This window comes from Vombatus ursinus, unplaced genomic scaffold, assembly GCF_900497805.2.
Source record: "Vombatus ursinus unplaced genomic scaffold, bare-nosed wombat genome assembly UNPS02014814.1, whole genome shotgun sequence".
Taxonomy (NCBI): domain Eukaryota; kingdom Metazoa; phylum Chordata; class Mammalia; order Diprotodontia; family Vombatidae; genus Vombatus; species Vombatus ursinus.
The window spans coordinates 10,303,153-10,324,127 of record NW_020954592.1 but is presented as its reverse complement, the minus strand read 5'-3'; the positions used below and the strand labels follow the sequence as shown (position 1 = coordinate 10,324,127).

The following is a 20,975-nucleotide window of genomic DNA, read 5'->3' as shown; positions in this document are numbered from 1 at the left end:
TCTTCCCAATTTTTCCTCTATCTCTCTTATTTGATTTTCAAAATCCTTTTTGAGCTCTTCCATGGTCTAGACCAATTCATATTTTTCTTGGAGGCTTTGGATATAGGAGCTTTGACTTTGTTGTCTTCTTCTGAGTGTGTGTTTTGATTTTTCTTGTCACCATAGTAACTTCCTATAGTCAGAGTTTTTTTCTTTTTTCTGTTGTTTGCCCATTTTCCCAGTCTATTACTTGATTTTTAACTCTTTATTACAATAAGGCTCTGCTTCCGAGGTGGAGGGAGTGCTGTCACAAGCTTCAGGGACCTTTGTGCAACTGTTTTCAGAGATACTTCTAGGGACCTGTAAGTTTTCAGTTCTTCCAAGGTGGTATGATCTAAGGCAGAGGTTCCCAAATTTATTTGGCCTACTGCCCCCTTTTAAAATAAAAATTACTCAGCACCTCCCTAGAAGTCCACTTTCTTTAACCCTTCAATGTTTTTTTAAATTTGCATCATTTCAAAAAATATAAAATATTTTTTAAATGACACAAATTCAATAATTTATTGTAAATTTGTGGGGGGTTTTTGCATTGAAATTTTGATGACACAATATTGCATCATATAACTGTATAGTATCTTATTGTAAGGAAGTCATTACATGCACATATTCCTGCTGATGCATGCTGGATTTCCCAACAATGTGTGACATGCTCACCTGCCAACACTTGCTTGTTAAGACCTGTTGGCAGACTTGACCATTGATTGGTTATAACTTGCATTTTGTGTGTTTATTTGGAAAATAATGTAATCACTCTATTACACAACAGATAAAACATGTATGAACAGTTTTTCAAAATTTCTTATCTTCTCTTCTTTCCTATTGCTTCCACGGCTCTCCATTTGTACACCCCCCCGATCATTTTAGCACCCCAGTGGGGTGATATTACCCACTTCAGGAACTTGTGAAAGGAAAGGTATTTACTACTCTCCCTGCCTGGTCTGTGAATGAACACAAGCACTCTTTTTTGCTCTGTAACTGTGAGGAGGGTCCCCCTTCTACTGTGGCCACAAGCTCTGCCATGCTAGTGCTCCTCTTTGACCTGAGACTGCCACCCAAGACTGCAACCTGGATCCAAGTATGGGCAAAAGCAACAGAGTCCTGCCTTAGTGATAGCAAAAAGACCCCTGTAATCTCCTTCTGACCACTTGTCCAACCTCCTTACCATCTGCTGCCTCTGCTGCTGTTGCTTCAGTCACTCCCAAGGTTTGCTCCTGATTTTCTGGGGCCTGGGCTATGCTGCTGGCCTGTGCTGGACTGTGCCCCTCTCTTACCCAGGTGCATCAGACCTTTCCTGCTGACCTTCTAAGTTGTCTTTGGCATCTGTGGGCTGAGAGGTCTGGAAACTGCCGCTACTGCCACTGATTCAGTCACCTCAAGGCCTGCTGCAGGTCTGCTGGGGCACAGTCTGGGTTAGTGAGGCCTGCACTGGACTGTGCTCTTCTCTCACCCTGGTGCAACAGACCTTTCCCGACAACCTTCTAAGTTATCTTGGGCTAGAAATTTGTTACACTCCATCTTTTTTTGTGGATTCTGCTGCTCTAGAATTTGTTTAGAGTCATTTTTAAAGGTCTTTGGAGAGGAGCTTATAAGAGAGCTTATAATTGGTTCAAAGTGTGCAAGGCATACCCAATACTTAAAATCTGGAATTTTTACAATGAGCTCCTCCTAACCTTAAATGAACTCCTCCAGTGTTAAAAGTACTTCTTCCCTTGGGCATCTCTAATTAAGTTCAAGTATTCAGAAAATATTTTGTTAACTTTATCAGTGAATAATCCTTGCTCATCTTCTTCTACAGTGGTGGTCCAGAAAGATTCAACTGATTTTTCTTTTGGCAATTCCATCCAGTTGAGTCTTTCTGGACCACCACTCAGATAGACCATACATAGGTGATCTTTTAATTATTCATCTTTTGTTGTTTTGCCACTCAACCAGACAAGCTCTTCTCATTTCTGTTGATTCTTTGGTTATTATAGTTCTTCCCATATTGATGGGTGCTTTTGTTAAAGTGTATCTTCTCTTGTCAACAGTTTTGGAATTCTCTGAATTTGCTGCTGAAAGTTGAAGCCAGTTTAGATTCAGAACCACAAATGGTTGCAGCTACAGATGTCCTAAATTTGATGGTGCTTTGTTTTCTTTTCTACCAGAAATCAGGTTTGTCTTGACATTTGGTAGAACTAGATTTGGAAGAGGTAATCTCTTTTTATGAGATTTTCTTTGGATAGTAACATTGACAGAGGTTGTAACAGTGGCTTCTTTCTCCTTTTTCTGGATGGCATCAACCTGGTTTTTGCTGGAAGGGTGAAAGGCTGTTTTGTTCTGAGAAGAAGCAGGGCCATCAGATTTAGTGGAAACAGTAACAGATGCTGTTCTACCACTTTTCATAGCTATGTTGATGCTGCTTGCAGATTGAGGCCTTTTAGGAACAACAGTTGACTTCGTCTTACTTGTCATAGACCTTTCATCTTTCAAAATGAATTAACTTTAGATTGGATACTTTTGCCACAAAAAGAGCCTTTGACAAGGCAGAATTTTGCTTCAATTTCTCTGCAATTAGTTGTTTCTCCTTACTATTTCATTTAAGGCAGGCCTGCACAACATAGGGCCCGTAGGCCATCTGGCTGATGATGGTTGGTTGCTGCAGGTAAACATGACAGCTGCCCAAAATGCTTGGGCGGGCCACAAGCCACCGGGGGCAGTATATTGTGCTGGCCTGATTTAAGGCAAAAGGTTTGGCTAAGTGACACACAGTGAATTTTAAAAGTCATCTTCATTTGGTAACACTTGTGTAGTGCAATCACAGTTCTTGGGTAACATATCAATATCTATGGTTGAATTTGTCAATACATTGGCAGATTCTAAAGGAATGCCATTTCTTTCTACTGTTGCGATATTTTTTCTTCATAATAGGCCATAATAGGTCAATTAACATTTTCTTTATCATTCATTTTGGTGCTGGTAAACTTTTGGCACTTTCTGGATTGGGTCTCCAGATACTTTTCTATTACAGTTAGTATTTCTGGTTGTCTGCTTTTCCTGTAATTTTAAAACAGAAAAGGCTTTCTTTCTTGCAAGTTATTTCTCAAGTTTTGTCTTCTTTGTTCTTTGAACTGGGGCTTGGACCTCTGACTGGTGGGTAGAAGCAGTGTTGTGGTGCTCATGATGGTAAGGGTTGGGGGGGGCATCTAGGGCTGTATCTCCTCAGCAGCTAAATCTGCACTTCCTCACCTACCTCTATAATAAACATGTTTGCTATAGGGTCTTTCCCCTCTTTCGAGCAAAAAAAATTATTTCAAAAACACAAACTTTAAGCACTCTTCACTTTTCCTTTCAGAACCTAGTTCTTTTCAAAGAGACTCTTAGGTTAATGGGACCCCCAGATCATAGATCTAAAACTGAAGGGGACCTCAGAAACCACTTAATACTACCCCCTTATTTTAGAGATAAGGAAACTGAGGCTGAGAGAAGTTAAGCAAATTACCCAAAAACTCACCAGTAGTAAACATCAGAGGTAGCACAGTGTGGCATAATTTGGTGTTGAATTGAATACAAAGACCTGGGTTCTGATTCCAGCTCTGCTCCTTATTAATCCTCTGATGTCAGGCAAATTATAGACTTTTCTTTTGTAAAATAAGTATAAATGTTCATTTGTTTTTGTAAAAAAAATTTCTTCTATAAAACAGGCAGAACAGATTACCTGCTTAGCTCACAGAGTTGTTGTGAGGATCAAATACCTAAAAAGGCTTTGGAAACTAAAATGTGATATAAAAATAAAGTGTTATTCCTCTCACCAGGTGAATGGAACGACTGTGCATGGAGTCACACCTCTCTTTAATGCATGTTGTAGTGGGAGCCCTGCCTGTGTCAACCTACTCCTTGCTTTTGGAGCAAAGTCACAACTTGATGATCACCTGGCTTCACCCATCCATGAGGCTGTGAAGAGAGGTAAGGTGAGGAGACCTGGGCGCCCCAGGCTACAGCCTAGGCTTTATTGTGTGTTCGAGGGACTTTATGTAAGCAGTCAATCGACAAGCATTTATTTATTAAGTACTCTCTGTGCCAGGAACTATGGAACTAAGAGGAGAGTGGAATAGTTCCTGCCTTCAAGAAGGTTACATTCTAATGGGGAAGATAATGTCCACAGCAGATATGTAAGTGTATACATAGGGATAGGGATCGGAAGTGTAATTTCATTGGTATAGAGGACCCCAGGTGGGAAAACTCCCTCCACCAATTCGGGTCAGCATCTTGTTTGGGATATTTAATAGTTTTAGAGAGTTGCCTAGAGAACACTCAGAGGTTAAATAACTTGCCCAGGGTTCCTCAGCCAGGATGTGTCAAAGATGAGACTTGAACCTAGGTCTTTCTGGCTTTCAAGCCAGCTCTATTTTCCACTATGACACGCTTTTCTCAAGTAAATATAATATTATGTACAAAATCAAAACAATGTTGTTTTGGGAAGATGATCACTGGCACTAGGCAAGGAGGCTCCATGTAGAAGGTGATATGTGAGCTAAGTCTTAAAGGTAACCAGGGATTTCAAGATGCAGAGGGGAGGAGGAAATGGGACATCCAGGACATCCAGCGATGAGAGAAGTAGGGCCATGTGTGTGAAACTGTGCATGGAACGACAGAGCTGGATCATGTTGAGGGGAGTAGAAGAGTGTAAGAAGTGTGGAAAGTCGGGAAGTGACAGGGTTGTGAGGAGCTTTAAATACCTGGCAGAGGATGTTTTATTTTGTCCTAGAGGTAATAGGGAGCCACTGGGAAAAGAAGGATGACACAGTCAAAACAGAAATTCAGGAAATCACTTAGGCAGTTGAATGGAGGATGGCCTGGAATGGGGAAAAAATTGAGGTAGGGAGACACATTAGAAGTCTGAAATTAATCAGGCATTAACCTTGAAAGAGATATTCTGGTCTCTGCAGGGGGGGAGGTGCGAGGTGGGGAGTGGGGAAGGTAATAGAACATCGTATTAATTTGAATACTTTAACTTTGCCTTTGCAGAGGTGAAGGAGCTCTTCTCACAGTCTCCCTGGGTCTGAGGTCCTCTCCTGTCCTTCTGTGTCCTGTGGGCTGCTTCTGTAGCATGTTTATAAGAATGATGCTCAGTCCCCGGGCAGGCTTTTTGCTAATTTGTTTGCTAGAGTCTACAAAAGCAAAGTTGCAAATACTGCATTAAGATTACGTACTGATGTTGTAAGATACATGATAAAATCATCTGAAAACTGCTTCAGATACTAGCCGTGATTTATGATAAAAACAACTATTCATCTCAAGTATTTCTTTGTAGATAAGCCAGTTACTTTAAGAACCCAATTATGAAGTGATTGAAAAACAATTTCATCAGTTGACTTGGCTATGATCATGAAACCAACCACGGACCCCTCTGTTCTCAATTCGTTTTGAAATAAGGACTATAAATATTTTATTTTCAAAGAATGGGTATGATCCAATAAGATAAGTACTGAAGAAAAAGGACAATTGGTTATAGGTCATATTCAAAGAGCAACTGTTGCTTAAGATAGGCAGAGTCTTTCTACCCCTCTTAAGGACATAAAGACTTTGGATTCAAAAAGCACCTCATCTTTAAAGAAGTTTAAAATGCTATAAGCACATAATCTTTGGACATGTATAGAAGGACGAATATTAGTTTATTTTAGAGATGAATAAATTGTGGCAGAGAGTAAATAGTTATTTGCCCCTGGTCAAATAGGTTATTTTTTTTTAGCGTGATCATTTCTTTTTTTTACTTAATAGTATTTTTTTCTCCAATTACATGTAAAGATAATTTTCAACATTCATTTTTGTAAGATTTTGAATTCCAAATTTTTCTCCTTCCCTCTCTTTCCTCCTTCCTCCCTAAGACAGCAAGCTATCTGATAAAGGTTATGCATGTACAATCATGTTAAACATATTTCCACATTAGTCATGTGGTGATAGAAGAATCAGAACAAAAGGTAAAAACTGCAAGAAAGAAAAAACAAAAAAGAAAAGTGAAAATAGCATACTTTGATCTGCATTCAGACTCCATAGTTCTTTCTCTAGACGTGGATAGCATGATGGAAACCTCATGAGTCCCTTGGATTTGTCTTAGATCATTGTATTTCTGAGAAGAGCTAAGTCTATCAAAGTTGATCATTGCACAATGTTGTTGTTACTATCTATAATGTTCTTCTGGTTCTGCTCACTTCACTCAGCATCAGTTTAAGTGTTTCCAGGTTTCTCTAAAATCTGCCTACTCATCATTTCTTATAGAATAATAGTATGCCATTACATTCATATACCACAACTTGTTCAGCCACTCCCCATTTGATGGGCATCCTTTCAATTTCCAATTCTTGGCCACCACAAAAAAGAACTGTTAAAAATATTTTTGTACATGTAGGTCCTTTCCCCTTTTTTATGGTCTCTTTAGGATACAGACCTAGTAGTGGTATTGCAAACAGGTCAGTTAGTGAGACTCTTTGTATGATGTTATAAGAAAAGACACAAAGGTTCTAGTTCTCCCTGTTCCCATTTCATGATATACTAAACACTTGGTATCATTCCCCCATGACTATTTGATTGCTTGATGATACAATCTAATTCAAACACTTTGGGATGGAACCTCAGATATTGTACTTCTGTACTTTGGTAATAATATTATAAAGTGCTTTAGAAAATATTTGTTTTCTCTTAGCCAGAAACATCTCTTTCTCTCTGAAGGGTTGGCAAATGACAGTTGGTCTTGAATGACCTAAATCATTTCTTTGAACTTTGGGCAGGGCCCACCTACTCACACCTGGAGCATGTGCTAAGCTATACTCACACGTGTGTAAAATAAATTTAATAGTAAAATAAATAAAATAAATAGCTAAATAGTCTGTTTATTGTCCAGAATTAAAGAACCATTGACAAATTCACTAATTAGGTTCTAAATATTTATAGTTCTTTTTTCAAAATTAATCATTGTTTATGGAGAGAGACATTCTGCCTTCACTTAAGCCATTTAAATGCACAAATAACTGGAAATGTTTCAAATTTCAAAATTAGATTTCTCAGAAATTCTTCTAATTTTTCATATTTCTAACTGAGTCTCAGGCTCAGGCAACACTTTACTGGTATTTATAATAAAAAATAGTGTTTTTACTTAAATTAACAATTTTACCTTCAGAAAATACAAGCAGAATCCTAATTCCTGACTTTGCATGGCTGTACAGATATACCTCCACTCACATAGACATCAGTAAATTCACTCTATTAATTTTTAAGTTGTGATAATTCTGAAAGGACTGGAGAGAAGTTTGCTGTGTGTTATCTGAAAAGAAAGAGGTTGTTAAATAAATTAAAGAAATAGACAAGATTTTTAAGGGTAATAAACTACCAAGGGCAACAAACTGCTTACAGAAAACTTTGAGACTTCAGAAACACTCATTGACATGAAATAATCACTGTAATTATAAATCATTTTTGTTATTTCATTAGATAAGCATTCTAAGGATTTTTATTAGTTAGCACTTTATTGGCCTAATTCCACATATTATATGCACTTGAAATTAATAAAAGGTAATTTGTCCTTAATATATTAGAAATTGGACTCAAAACCCATTCTTAATAGATTTCCAACTAATTTGAAAGCTTCTAAGATCCCTTCCAGCTCTAAATCTATGAATCTATGTTTTACATAAACACTTGGGTGTACACTCATTGAATATGACCTGTGACCTACTCTCCGTGTCCTTCCGTGCTTATCTACCCACTCTTTGAAAATAAAATACTTGACTTTATTTTTCTTATTTCAAAAGGAATTGAGAACATAAAGGTCCATGAATAGTTTTATGATCATAGATCATAGCCAAGTCAACTTGTGAAATTGTTTTCAATCACTTCATAAATAAGTTCTTAAAGTGACTGGCTTATCTACAAAGAAATGCTTGAGATGAGATGTTCAGATCAACCATGAATAGCTTTTTTTTTTAAATCATAAATCAAGTCTAGTATCTGAAGTAGTTTTCAGTTAATTTTATCATTCATCTTACAATATCAGTGCAGGGTATACATACAGGTTTTTGACTTTTTCAGAAAAACACACAAACACCCTCACATCTGGATGTATGAAAAATAAGACCAATGGGATTTAACAGAATGTCCAGTGGACTGAGAGTCAAGATGAGAGGCCTAGGTTTTTTCCCTGACTCTGTCACAGACAAGCGTTGTGGTCTTGGGAAAATGCCTTACTTTTACCTCATTGTCCTTCAGTTTCCTCATCTGCAAAATGAAAGCATGTACTAAATGATTGCTAATGTCCCTTTCAATTCCAAAATTCTCTGATTCTTTGATCATTCAACAACTTTCTTCTTTTGTATGAAGTTATCTTCTGTGTTAATTAGGTCACAGGGAGTGTATGGAAATCCTGCTGGCAAATAATGTTAATATTGACCAAGAAGCTCCCCAGCATGGAACTCCACTGTATGTGGCCTGCAACTATCAGAGGACAGACTGTGTCAAGAAGCTCTTGGAGCTAGGTAACCTTCAGCAATCTTTTCATGTCCCTGAAATGAACCCAAGGTCAACATTCACCCTTCATGGTTTCTAAGATGATGGTCTTGCCAAAAGGAAAATTTCCTAACGTTAGCCAAGGCAAATAGTTCTCATTCTAGAGATACTCAAATTCTTTTAATTCATTACTTTGGCTTTTAGTTGGCCACAAGACTTGAATTAATCTTTTCATACACCAAACCAGTTTAAATTCTTAAGTATCTGTCAGAAGTAGGCAGAAAAGTCATTTCACCCAGTGATTGTCATTGAAACTATTCATATGTCAAATTTTACACAGAAAGACCAATGAGGAGGAGAGAAGGCTACTGTACTTGTAGAGATATAAATCCAGTTTGGTTCACAAACACTCTAGGTGCCTGGCTCAGTTTTGGCCTAACATTGAAATAAGTCTTAATCTTTGGACCAACCTTGAAAAGACCTGACCTATTTTCTCTGACCTCAGGGCAGTTCTGGCTGAGCTAGATTTTCTGTGGTTTTTCTGCTGCAGACCAAATACTCAGGGCTTATCAGGGACTGAGAACTGACTTGCTTTGCCCTGGGGTTTAATAATTTCAGCTGATGGTAATTATGCTGATTCTAGGGCAACATTCAGCAGATCTCCCTCACATCATTTCTAATCACTATTTTAGTGATTTTATAATAATAAAAGAACCCAATGACAAGAAGAATGAATAAGTAAGATTGTGTGGCCACACTAATTTTTGAATTCACAGTGTCTAGTCATTGAAATAAAGGGTGTTTAAGTGAGAAATTTAATTTTCAAGAAAAGAAAATACTGAATCTTAGATTTAATATTTTCTCATTTTTTTAATTAAAAAATTAATATATTTTCTTCTTATTGCCTTAATGTTTATAAAAAATAAAAACAACGTTTTGGGAACTTGTATACTATGAGATTTTTGGAATTAAGCTGTAATTTTTTTTTTTTAAGGCACAGCTAGTAAGTGTCAAGTGTTTGGTCTAAGGCCGGATTTGAACTCAGGTACTCCTGACTTCAGGGCCAGTGCTTGTAATTTTTTCTAAAGAACTTAATCTGAAAGTTCTTATTTTTGTTACACACTTCTCAGGCAAAAAAGTTTTTTGAAATAACTAATATTTAAAGGGGAAAATCTTTAACTTCTTATATCCTTCCATCAAAATACTTTGAAATAATCTCTAATTTAGACAGTTTTACAGATACTACAGGCCTTGAATTAGCCATTAAGTCCAATCCAATATAATCTATATTTTAAAGTTAAGTACCTACTCTATGCTAAACACTGGGGTTGTAAAAACAAAATGAAAAACAGGTTATGTAGTCAAGAAGTTTACATTCACATGTGGCAGGCAAGCCAGTCTGTTTAAAACAGCAAGTCACCATAAGAGAGAGGAAAGACTTGGCATGTGTCAAGCAAGTCAAGCCATAACCACCCCAATGGCAATCATCTCACCTCAGATCCTAATAAGGATGACCCAAGATCCTGAACCCTTGGGAACAGCAGTGCTTCCAGCCCAGTGCCCTCCACCATCATCCTGGGCAGCCTAACAACTATACCAGCAGATGCTACAGAATCAGCTGCCAACAAAGTCCTTTGTACTCTAAATAGTTCATCAGAAACTGATATGATTTTAAGAATGGAAATGTTATTAAAGAAGAAGCATTAATATCTGCTTTGCTAGTGCACCCTAAGGATCAGGGCACCTTTCCATCTGACTTGCAACAAAAACTTTCCATGTAATTCGAGCCCCTTTAGAACTGGGACTACAGTTTCTATTTGTTTACCAGTGATTAATATAGTGCTTTGCACTATTGTAAGCACTTAATAAATGTTTTGTTTTTCATTCATTCATTTATGCATTAATTCTACTATGGAAAACTGACCATTTTCTGAGAAATGTGTCCAACAATTACTGGCAATTAGGGTGTCCCCAAATGTAAACTCCAAACTTTAGGCTTCTCATTCTTCTCTATTGCATATTTTGAAATTTTTGTATCTAAGTACTCAATAATATCTTGTGATATGTTTGTTCTTTTAAGGAGCCAGTGTTGACCAAGGCAAATGGTTAGATACCCCACTGCATGCAGCGGCCAGGCAATCCAGTGCAGAAGTCATTGATCTGTTGGCAGACTATGGTGCAAGCGTGAGACGCTTAAACCATCAAGGCAAGTGTGCTCTTGATCTGGCAGCTCCCCAGAGCAGTGTGGAACAGGCACTCCTTCTTCGGGAAGGTAATAAGCTAGCTTAATGCTCCCCCCTCCCTTCTGGTGTTACCTCTAGTCTTTGCTCCAAGTTACTAGTGCCTTCTCCTCTAAGATAACCTTCCATTTATTGTGTGTCTTGTATGTATATCTAAATATTTACATGTCTCCACCTTTAGAACGTATGCTCCTTGAGGGCAGGAACTTTTTTTTTTCTTTTCTCAAAACAGTGCCTGGCACTAGTAAGCACTTAATAAATACTTTTCTACTGACCAGTGGACTAATTGTTTCAGTCATTTAACAAGCATCTATTAAATGACTACTATGTGGCTGGCATTGTTGTAAAAGCTAGGAATAAGGGAAATGGGTGCAGGGAGTTTTGGTGATGGAAGGAAAGAATAAAAATCCTATCACTACTGAGATTTCTTAAATGCTTTTTTCATTCATTCATTCATTCATTCATATCAGCTGGTAGCTCATAATTGTTACATAATAACCAAGGGCTAGGTCTGTAGTGATGATCTGCTATTGCTATTTTTTTCCAGTATGGAAAAAAATAATATAGGAAAACAGTGTTCTCACTGTAAGAGTACAGAAATACTCTACCTTGACCAGGATATAAGCTCACTTTGAATCAAATATGACTATGTTATATTTAGAGGAAATCCAGAGGCAAATTAGAAATAGCTAATTTAGGAATGATGAGAACAGAAAGGACATACTCTGAAAACCCTGACAGAATGTGCCAGTCGCAGTGATGGGCAATTACCTTTTACACAGATCAGGAAGTAATTGATGGAATTTTATTCCCAATTACTTCACCTACATTTTCACTATTTGTTTGAAGAGGCAGATGTAATTTCCTAGACAAACAAAGGACATTTTTTTAATCCAATAAATAAATTCTAAAAATATTTTAAACTCTGCCTTATTATTGAACACTCATCTTTTTTCATATATAGTTAAGTTCTGATTTGCAGGATAAGTCACCCTGGGCTACATCATGAGCCCCATTGTTCTTTGGAACATATTATTCCATTCACTCCTACGTTTTCTAGTGGGTGCTGAATATTATTGCATTATTCAAACATTATTTCCTTTGTACTAGAAGATCACTTAAAGAATTTCTTGTTTCTGATTTGAATTATTAAACTTAACCACTAAGTATTTACAGCCTTAGGTTTTTTTTTTCCTAAAAGTAACTTGTGAATTCTTTCGATTGAAATTTCATTTTCTATGTTTAGAACATCTGGTCATTTCTCTTCTATCCTTTCCTTTGTTACGACATTCGTTTTTTTATTTGTTTGTTTGTTTGTTTTTTGTTCCTGTCATATTCTTCTGGAAGAGTTATGATCCTTAGGTTGTCTCTATGCAACCTGTTTTCAAGATCAGTATGTTTTGCTTGCATAGTAAGCATTTTTTCTTTTAATGTTATTGTTTTTTGCTTCTATTCTTCTAGATTGTCTTTCACTTCTGTGTATTTTCGTTCCCAATCTATTATTATCTCTTTTGTTTCTTGGTTTCTTGCTGCTGTAGATTCCAGTTTTTCAATTTTGCCATTCTGCTCATTATTTTGCTTTGTAGGCCATAAATTCTGCTCTCCTACTTCTCATTTGTCTTGTGAACTACTCATAAACATTGTATTGTAGTTCCATATTCTCTTCAAACGCCCCAGGGTCCTCTGTCTTATCAAGTGTTGAATCATTTTCATTTGTTTTGCAGTATCTATTCATAGATATCTAAATGCTTTTTACTAGGCCCTATTTCCATCTGTTGTTACTGTTTTTCCTGTTGATTTATCTATTTATATTCAAGGTCTTTGAATTTTCTTCTTCCTGAAATCCTGGTAATTTCAGTCTTTTTTCCCTCCTTGTTTTCCCATCACTCACTTTGTGACTCCCTCTCTTTGTGTTTTCCTTGGGGGGATCTTAAAGCACCTTAGCCTCCTCCCACGAACTAGGTCTCTGCCTCATCTGACTTTTGGGTGGTCAGAACTGGCTCCAGCTGGATGCTGTGTTCTTTTGCTCAGGCTTGGTAGAGTGATGCACAGCCCCCGAAGTGTACATTTCCTGTCCTGCTGTCCTGTCTCAATCTCTCTATTCCTTAGTTTTTTGCCCTAGCACTGGCAGTTCAGAACTTTGCAGTGCTGATTCTATAGTGTTGTAGCCCCTCAGTAGGCTTTTGTTCCTAATGGACTGTGGTCGCCTAGCCGTCTGTCCCAGCCAGGGTGAATTTCCATAGCTTGAAGCTGGGGTCTCCGTGACACTTGAAAGAGGGAGAGGGGACCAGGAAAAAAGAAGGTGGGTTTTATTTTAAGCTTGTCTTGTGTTCTTGGGTCTGTTAGTACAGCCTTACTGCCAGGGCGGGGGGTCAAGTGAGCTCAGAGTCAGAAAGTGTCACTTCATGGGCTTTTTAAAAAAAATTATGTTCCAATTTCATTCTCACCTGTTGGACTCCCCTGAGTTTTTCCTTTTCCAGGCTAAACAAACTCTGTTTATTTAACTCATCCTCATATGAACTCAAGGTTCTTTACCATCCTAATTGTCCTCCTATGGACTTATCCTCTACTATGACACCCAGAACTTAACACATATTCTAGATATGGTAAGAGTAAGGCAGAGTACAACAGCACTATTACATTCCTGGTCCTACACACTCTGCCTCTTTTAATGTTACCTAAGATATCATTATTAATTGTCATTTCACATTGTTGACTCACATTAAGCTTGTAGTCTACTGAAACCGTGAGCTCTTTTTTAAGATTTGTTTTATACTTTTGAAGTGAAAATTTCAAACTAAAATGTAATTTTTTACATTTATCCTTATTACATGTCTTATTTATTAGCTTTGGAGAAATAATCTAGCCTTGTCATGATCTTTTGGGAACCTGACATCCAATGTATTAGCTATCCTTGCCAGCTTTGTGTTATCGGAAAGTTTTGAAAAGATGATATATATACCTTTGTGTTATTGGAAAGTTTGAAGAAGATGATATATATGCCTTTATCCAAGTCATTGACTGAAATGTTCAGTAAATAGTACTGGGTGACTCCACTGGAGTCTTCCATCAAAGCTGACATTGAACCATTAATAACTGTTCTTTGAGTCCAGCCATTTAGTCAGTTGTGAATACATCTCATTTTTCTATCATTTTCCAAAAGAATAGATTCAGATATCTTCTCAAACACCTTGCAAAGTTCTAGGCAAACTATATCTACACCATTCCCTAGTTTAGCAACCTTGTCAAAAAAGGGAATAAGTTTAGTCAGCTATGACCTATCTTTGCTGAAGCCATGATGACTTGGTGATTGCCGCATCCTTTTTTAGATAAGGCAATAACCATCTTCTTAATATTGCCAGGAAATGAAGTCGAGCCATTAACCCACAGATTACAGATCCACTTTGCTTGTCTTCCTTGAAAACTGGAAAAATCCCTACCCTTCTCTAGTCCTATAGCACTTCTCTCATTTTCCACAACCTTTAATGTATCACTGATGATGACTCAGTAATTGTAGTGTCCAGTTCTTTCAGTATCTGAGGATGTTTACCTGGACCAAATGACTCAAATTCATCCAGGGCACAGAGATGATCTCTACTATCTACTTGCATAGCATCTCCTATAAGCAGTTTTATTGTATTCTTTGTACTCCCAATGCCATTCTCTTTGGCAAAGAGGAATAATTTTTTCAGCATTCATCATTGTCCCATCCACCCCCAGCATCAGTCATAGACTTTCTTTGAGCCTCCTCCTTCCCCCAATAAAGCACTAAAATATTTGTGTTGTTGGTGGTTTTCCTCACTAGCCTGAATTCATTCTAAACTTTTACACTCCTGACATTATTGTGACAGAATTGTGACAGTTTTGTGTATTCATCTTCTGTTACCTGTCCTTTATTCCATCTTCTGTACATATATTTTAAAAATCCAAATTGTTTGGTTAGTTCTCTGTGCATTTATAGCACACATTTTTCTTCTACTTTAGAATGATTTCACATTTATTCCTTTTCATTTTAAAGCCCCTTTGATTTTACAGACACCAGACAAATGTATTCTTAACAGCCTTTATTAAGTGTATGCCATCTCTGGCCAAGAATGTGTCATTCCTGTAATTTAAACAAGTACTGAACTAGATATTCTCTAATGATTTAAGCAATTATTTCCTATGCCTGTGTAGAAAGAATTTTTATCATCTTAACTATATCTCAATTCAAAATCACTAAGTTTCTTTCAAAGAACTAGGATCATAGAATAATAGAATCATTGTTGAGAGGTGGAAGGAACTTTGGAGATCATCTTGGTCATTCCCCCCATTGAACAGATGAAGAAATTGAAGCCCAGAAAATTGAAGTGGCCTACCTAAGGCCATCCTCCCCAGCCCCAGCACCGTTGAGATTCTGGTCCTAAATCTAATGTGCCTTTCTCACTACACCATGCTGTTGATGAGTATTATTCATGAGGCGACACATTTCTTGCTTAGTTCCATCAAAAATGCTCCTAGATCCAGAATTTTTCGTTTTAGGATTATAGGATCTCAGAGTCAGAAGAGGCCATCTAATGTAGCCTTTGCCTTAATAAGGATCTCTTACAAACAAATTCTTCTCTCCTCTCTCTCCTCTTTAAATGTCACAGTTTGATGTAGAAGGAAGAACTCTAGGTATATCAGAGTTTACTCTAGTGTCTGAAATTTTCTAGGCAACCTGGATTATCTGTCTGCATTACCATCCTCCAAAGAAGTTTAAGTTGGGCTACTGCTCGAGAACCCTTCTCTGTCTTGGGCCCCAAGATTTTAAATAAAACCTATTGATCAGTTCTCAAGGTAAGTTTCCAAACACATGAAGTTCTTGTTGGCCACCGCAACCTAAACCTACCTCGCCTATTTTGATCATGCCCATGTCTCCCCAAGTTTTCTAAATGGATGTTGTCTTATATGGTAGGCTTCTTTTCTAAGAGATATTTCTCATAGATGATGAACTATATGAATAACGATGTCAAACATAAGTGAAAGTCAAATTAGGAAGTGAAAGGGTAGAAAAATTGCCTCCCTGCACTTCTGTTATTCTATCTACAACTCATCATCTCTTGATTTACCTGTATTTTTGAGTCCTCCTAGCTTATTATTCTGGGAGACTTCCATGGAGAAGCAGCTTCCTGGTTCATGAAGCCTCAGATAACATGACCACACAGGGACACATGACATTTGGGTAGAATATATTGGGAAGGGGGAGAATTTGAACTTCTTCCCACACATTTCTTGTTTAGTCCTCACAGCAATAACATCAGAAAATGCATACAGTATTCTCTCCTTATATGCCTCCACCTTTGTGTGGTAAGGATGAAGAAATGTTTCATGATACATTCTCCAGCACAAAGAGCCTCTTTCTTTTTCTTTTTCTTTCTTTTTTTTTTTTTAAAGAACAGCTCAATATCATGGTAACCTTTGCTATTGTCGGTGTTGTCATATTTCTTGCTTAGTTTCATCCAAAAAAAAAGCTTCCATGTCCAGGTTTCCTTTGTGAAGCATCTTGGCTGTAGCACACATTACCCAGGTTCCTTGTTGGGAGACTCAAAGACTGAGATCCAGCCAATACCACCTAATGGTCAGCTAAAAGACTTTAATCTCCCAAGGTCTCCCCATCAAGCCCAGGTTCAGTATTCCTGCACAAGGCTATGGATAGCCACCTCCATCTCCCAATACTCTGTGTTGAGCTGGGTAGTGTTTCTTCCCAAACTCCTATCTACAGCTGTTTTCCAGGTGCACAGCTCTGTCTTCAGACCTCCATAGGCCAAATAATTTCATATACATTTTTCCTGTTCACAAACCTTTACTTCTAGGATAGGCTTTATTGTCCATATGTGATACAAGAATGTCTTTATAGGAACAACCTCAATTAGAGAATGACATTATCAATTCCTTAGACATTAAGATGTTTTTACCGATATTGTGTTAATAGCATATATTTGCATTCCTAACTTGCCTCTGGTAAACCTCATCCCTGGCAATGCTCTGGTCACTTAAAAATCCATTAAAACAAATGCTTACTTTCCAAAAAGAATAAGCATGGGCTATCCTGCCCATTTATGATTTTTTTAGTGCTAATCTATAATTCCTATTCTGAAATGAGCTTTTTTTTCTTTTTAAAATTTTATTGATATCTTTTATTTTTACATTATAGTTATTTCAGCCCTTCCCTCTACCAGACCAAATCATCCCCTTGTCAAAGAAAAACAATTAAGCAAAAGCATCCAATATGTAAACCACATCTGATGGTGTTTACAATATTCTGTTCTAGCAGTTCCCCACCTGTCTGTGGTGAGAAGGGAGAGATATTCCATTATCTGTTCTCCGGGACAAAAGATGCTTTTAAAGAGAGTAACTAACTACCATAGCAACTCTTCCTCTTATTAATGCTCTCTGACTTTTTTTCTGCTTCATATGTATTTCCATCCTCATTTTTTTCCCCCTCTTCCTTTAGGTCCTTCTTCACTGGCTCAGCTCTGCCGTCTGTGTATTCGAAAGTGCTTGGGTCGATCATGCCATTATGCTGTCTACCAACTGTGTCTTCCAGAGCCACTTGAAAAATTCCTCTTATATCAATAGATAAAAGTCTATAAAGCAGAAAGGTGTCTAAAGAAATAGATGACAGCTTTACTCTAGATATTTAGTCAAGCTTTCCTATAGTTATACTTACAGATCTCTATAGGGACTAAGGCAAGTCATTACAGGAAAATGTTGATTCATTCTTTCAGCTTATAGAATGGGATGTGGTGATTAATTATATCTACTGACTAACTGATGGGGTAAACAAAGTCTTTTTTTAATTTAATTTTAGTTCTTATTGATGAAAATTTTCTAAAACTTTTTTTGTCCTCATTGCATACAATATAGTGAATGTAATAGAAGATTTATTTAATGATTGAAGTTCTTATAGTAAACTGGGATCATCATTGGGAACATTTGTGATCTTTATACATTACTAAATATAGGTGGAGAAGATTAAGATGAATGAATGTTGTCTTTAGTATATATCCTCAAAGTTTTTTTTTTAATAAATCTCTGGTTGTCATCTGTTTTGGGGTCATCTTTTATTTTTCTGGTAAGAGCCAATATGATTAAAAAAAAACCTACACATTCTCATTAATTTAGTAGTCTCACAGAACCTCAAGGTTGGAAGGAACCTCAGATCTGGGTCATGTAAATTCAGCCTGTATGTCGTCAAGAATTTCCAGACCCTAATGGATTAACATACATATCAAGAGAGCGATTTATTTAGAACTTGTTTTCCCTTGCTTATAGCAGAATAAAATAAATTCCTCTTGATTTTGACTGCTTTCATTTTTAAAATGACCAATAGAAACTGTTAGAAACTTTCTAAGCTTACCTTCAATTTACTCTATTTATATCTAATTATTTATAAGTTGTTCTCTCTATTTTGCCCCCACTCCCCTACATACCATACACCGCACACACATACATTTTTAACCCCACTAGAATGTGAGTTCCATGATGGCAGAGATGGGTTTTGCCTTCCCTTGTGGTTCCTTCTTTTAGTATAATGCCTGGCACATGGTAAGCTCTTAACAAATTTGTATTGATGAATTGATGAATTGATTGATTGATGAAGCATCCAGGGGGAGCCTCTTACCCAAATGTACAGGCACTTCAGGCAGAGCTGTTAACTACTCATTTTGGCAACAGAACAAGCAACACATACCATGTCCTCAAATTAACTTTGTAATTAATTATGTGAAAACAAAGCAAATGTTAATTAAGGTAAATTCAGTTGAACAGGAGCAGAATTCATTACTGTAGTATAGAAGTTCTTAATCTTTTCTGTCTGTGTCCTGGACCTTCTTGAAAGTCTGGTGAAGACTATGAACCTTTTTCTCAGAATGGTACTTTTAAATGCGCAAAGTAAAATATGTAATATTAAAAAGAAAACCAATTATATTGAAACAAAGATGTAATTTTTTCCATCCAAACTTAGACTCCTTGAAGTCTATCCATAGGCCCCCCCAGTTCATGGGCCCCAGATTCAGAACCCCTGCTAGGGTGGCTCACAGAATGGATTTTAATAATATTCAGGATGTGGCAGCTTCCTACTTTAACCAATTATTCTTGTTAACTAGGTGCTGAGTTCAGTTGTTTCTGCACTACTCAAGGGATGCATATGCTAAATTTTTATGCCTTTTTTTAAAAGCTATGTTGAGAAAAGGAGGAAGTCCCCCAAAGGTTAGGACTGTTGCTCAAGGCATATGGCAAGACAGTAAGAGATGAAAATATAGCTACTCAACTCTTATTTTACTTTTGTCTGCCAATGAGAATGAAGACTGAATTTGAAAGGAGAGAACAAAAATGTCCAATAGGGAGAGTTGAAATCCAAGAGAAATAGGAATATAGTAAGAAAGCATCTTATTGCAGTTCAGTGTCCAGCAAGTTCAACTTAATTACAACCCAGGGTCCCGAAAGAAGTGGCAGGCGTGAATGCTGAGTCTCTGCTAGCGAGAACATGGAGAATGAGAGCAGTGCCACAGGACTAAAGAAGGGCAAACGGCTTAATTTTCATAAAAAATAAAAGGAAGGAAAGGGATGCTCTACAAACTATGAGCTAATTAGATTTTGCTTTGAAGTCCTAGCAGAATTCTATAGTATATTAATCAAGATAACTTATTGTTAAATGGATTTGTAAGGGGGAAAATTGTGCTGTCTAAATTTTGGTGCCTTGGATCAAAGCCTTGGCTGCCCTATCTTAGTTAACAGTTTTAACTAATACCTATTAAAGCCTTGAAGGGATTCTTTGAGAGTCCTTATTCCTGATAGATAGCAACCTGATGATTTTTAGAAATAATTACATAGTGAAGCTAGGTGTGCCAACTGCCAGGATAATATTTCCTCTGCAAGGAGAGACTCAAAATATTAAAGAGGTAACACCAAAGAAACAGCTTTTTTTATTCTTCTCATTGTTGATATAAATTTGGAAAATAATAATTTGATAGATGTTTTAACTTGCAAAAGGTCTCAGTGATATTGTCATTTTAACCCCTTAGTACCTGCATTAATATTAGCTTCCAAAAATGAAAAAGAATAAAATCTTACATATATAAAGAAGTTATGGACTTTTCCTCATTCAACTGATCCTAAACCTGTTGCCTAATAAACTTGAATATGGCTCCTGGAAACCTTCTTCTATGCTTTAGAGTGCTCAGTGAGTAAATCTTGGGGAGAAGACAACAATTCAAGCTTTCCAATTTCTCCGGTCTAGACTCATGTAGTCAAAAACTTTGTATTATTTATATATAATTACATTTTTTGAGACAGCTATCATCTAGCACTGTCTTGATGCTATTGTTCACATTTTTCACCATGTTCCTCTGTTAAGTTTTTACAAAGAAGTTTATAGTCTAAACCAGGGGTGGGGAACCACATGTGACCCTCTAGGTCCTCAAGTGTGGCCCTTTCATTGAATCTGTGAAGTCTGAATTCTGTCAAAGGGCCACACTTAAGGACCTAGAGGGCCACAGGTGGCCTTGAGGCTGCAGATTCCCCACCCATTCTAAACCAATGGTGACCTTTTTTTTTTCTTCCTATGTATAACTTTATTTGGCAAGAGGATGAAGTGCTAAAACGGTTCCTAGTCTTTTTCAGTCTCATTGGGGGTGATTAATGAATGCATGATATATAGGTGCGAGATTTCTTTATATTGCAAGTCTTCAGCTTCTTTGGTTTCTTACTCTTAAATGAAATTTTCTTTTTTTAAAAATTAAATAGTATTCTATTTTTTTCCAATTACCTGTAAAGACAATTTTCAACATTCATTTTTTTGAAAGATTTTGAGTTCCAAATTTTTCTTCCTCCCTCTCTTGCCTCTTCCCTCTCCAAGATGGTAAGCAATCTGATATGGGTTATACATGTGCAGTCATGTAAAACATATTTCCACATTTAGTCATATTGTGAAAGAAGAAATAGAACAAAAGGAAAAAAACAAGGGAAAAAGTAAAAATGGTATGCTTTGATCTGCATTCAGACTCCATCAGTCCTTTCTCTCTGGATATGGACAGTATTTTCCAACATGAATATTTTGAAATTGTCTTGGATCATTGTATTGCTGTGAAGAACTAAGTCAGTCCTAGTTGATCATTGCACAATGTTGCTATTAGTGTGTATAATGTTCTCTTGGTTCTGCTCACTAAGCTTTGCATCAGTTCATAAAATTTTCTAACA

General features: G+C 37.0%; 1 protein-coding gene across 2 annotated transcripts in view; it reads left to right on the top strand.

Annotated features, from left to right (window-relative positions):
* Positions 1-17,354, top strand: part of ASB11 (ankyrin repeat and SOCS box containing 11) — a 44,305-nt gene extending 26,951 nt beyond the window's left edge. For both annotated transcript variants that reach the window (XM_027835424.1, XM_027835425.1), the window contains exons 4-7: positions 3,831-3,981; positions 8,409-8,543; positions 10,595-10,786; positions 17,230-17,354. In XM_027835424.1, the coding sequence (XP_027691225.1) occupies positions 3,831-3,981; positions 8,409-8,543; positions 10,595-10,786; positions 17,230-17,354 (603 nt within the window). The remainder of the gene's footprint in view (positions 1-3,830; positions 3,982-8,408; positions 8,544-10,594; positions 10,787-17,229) is intronic.
* Positions 17,355-20,975: the final 3,621 nt, after the last annotated feature.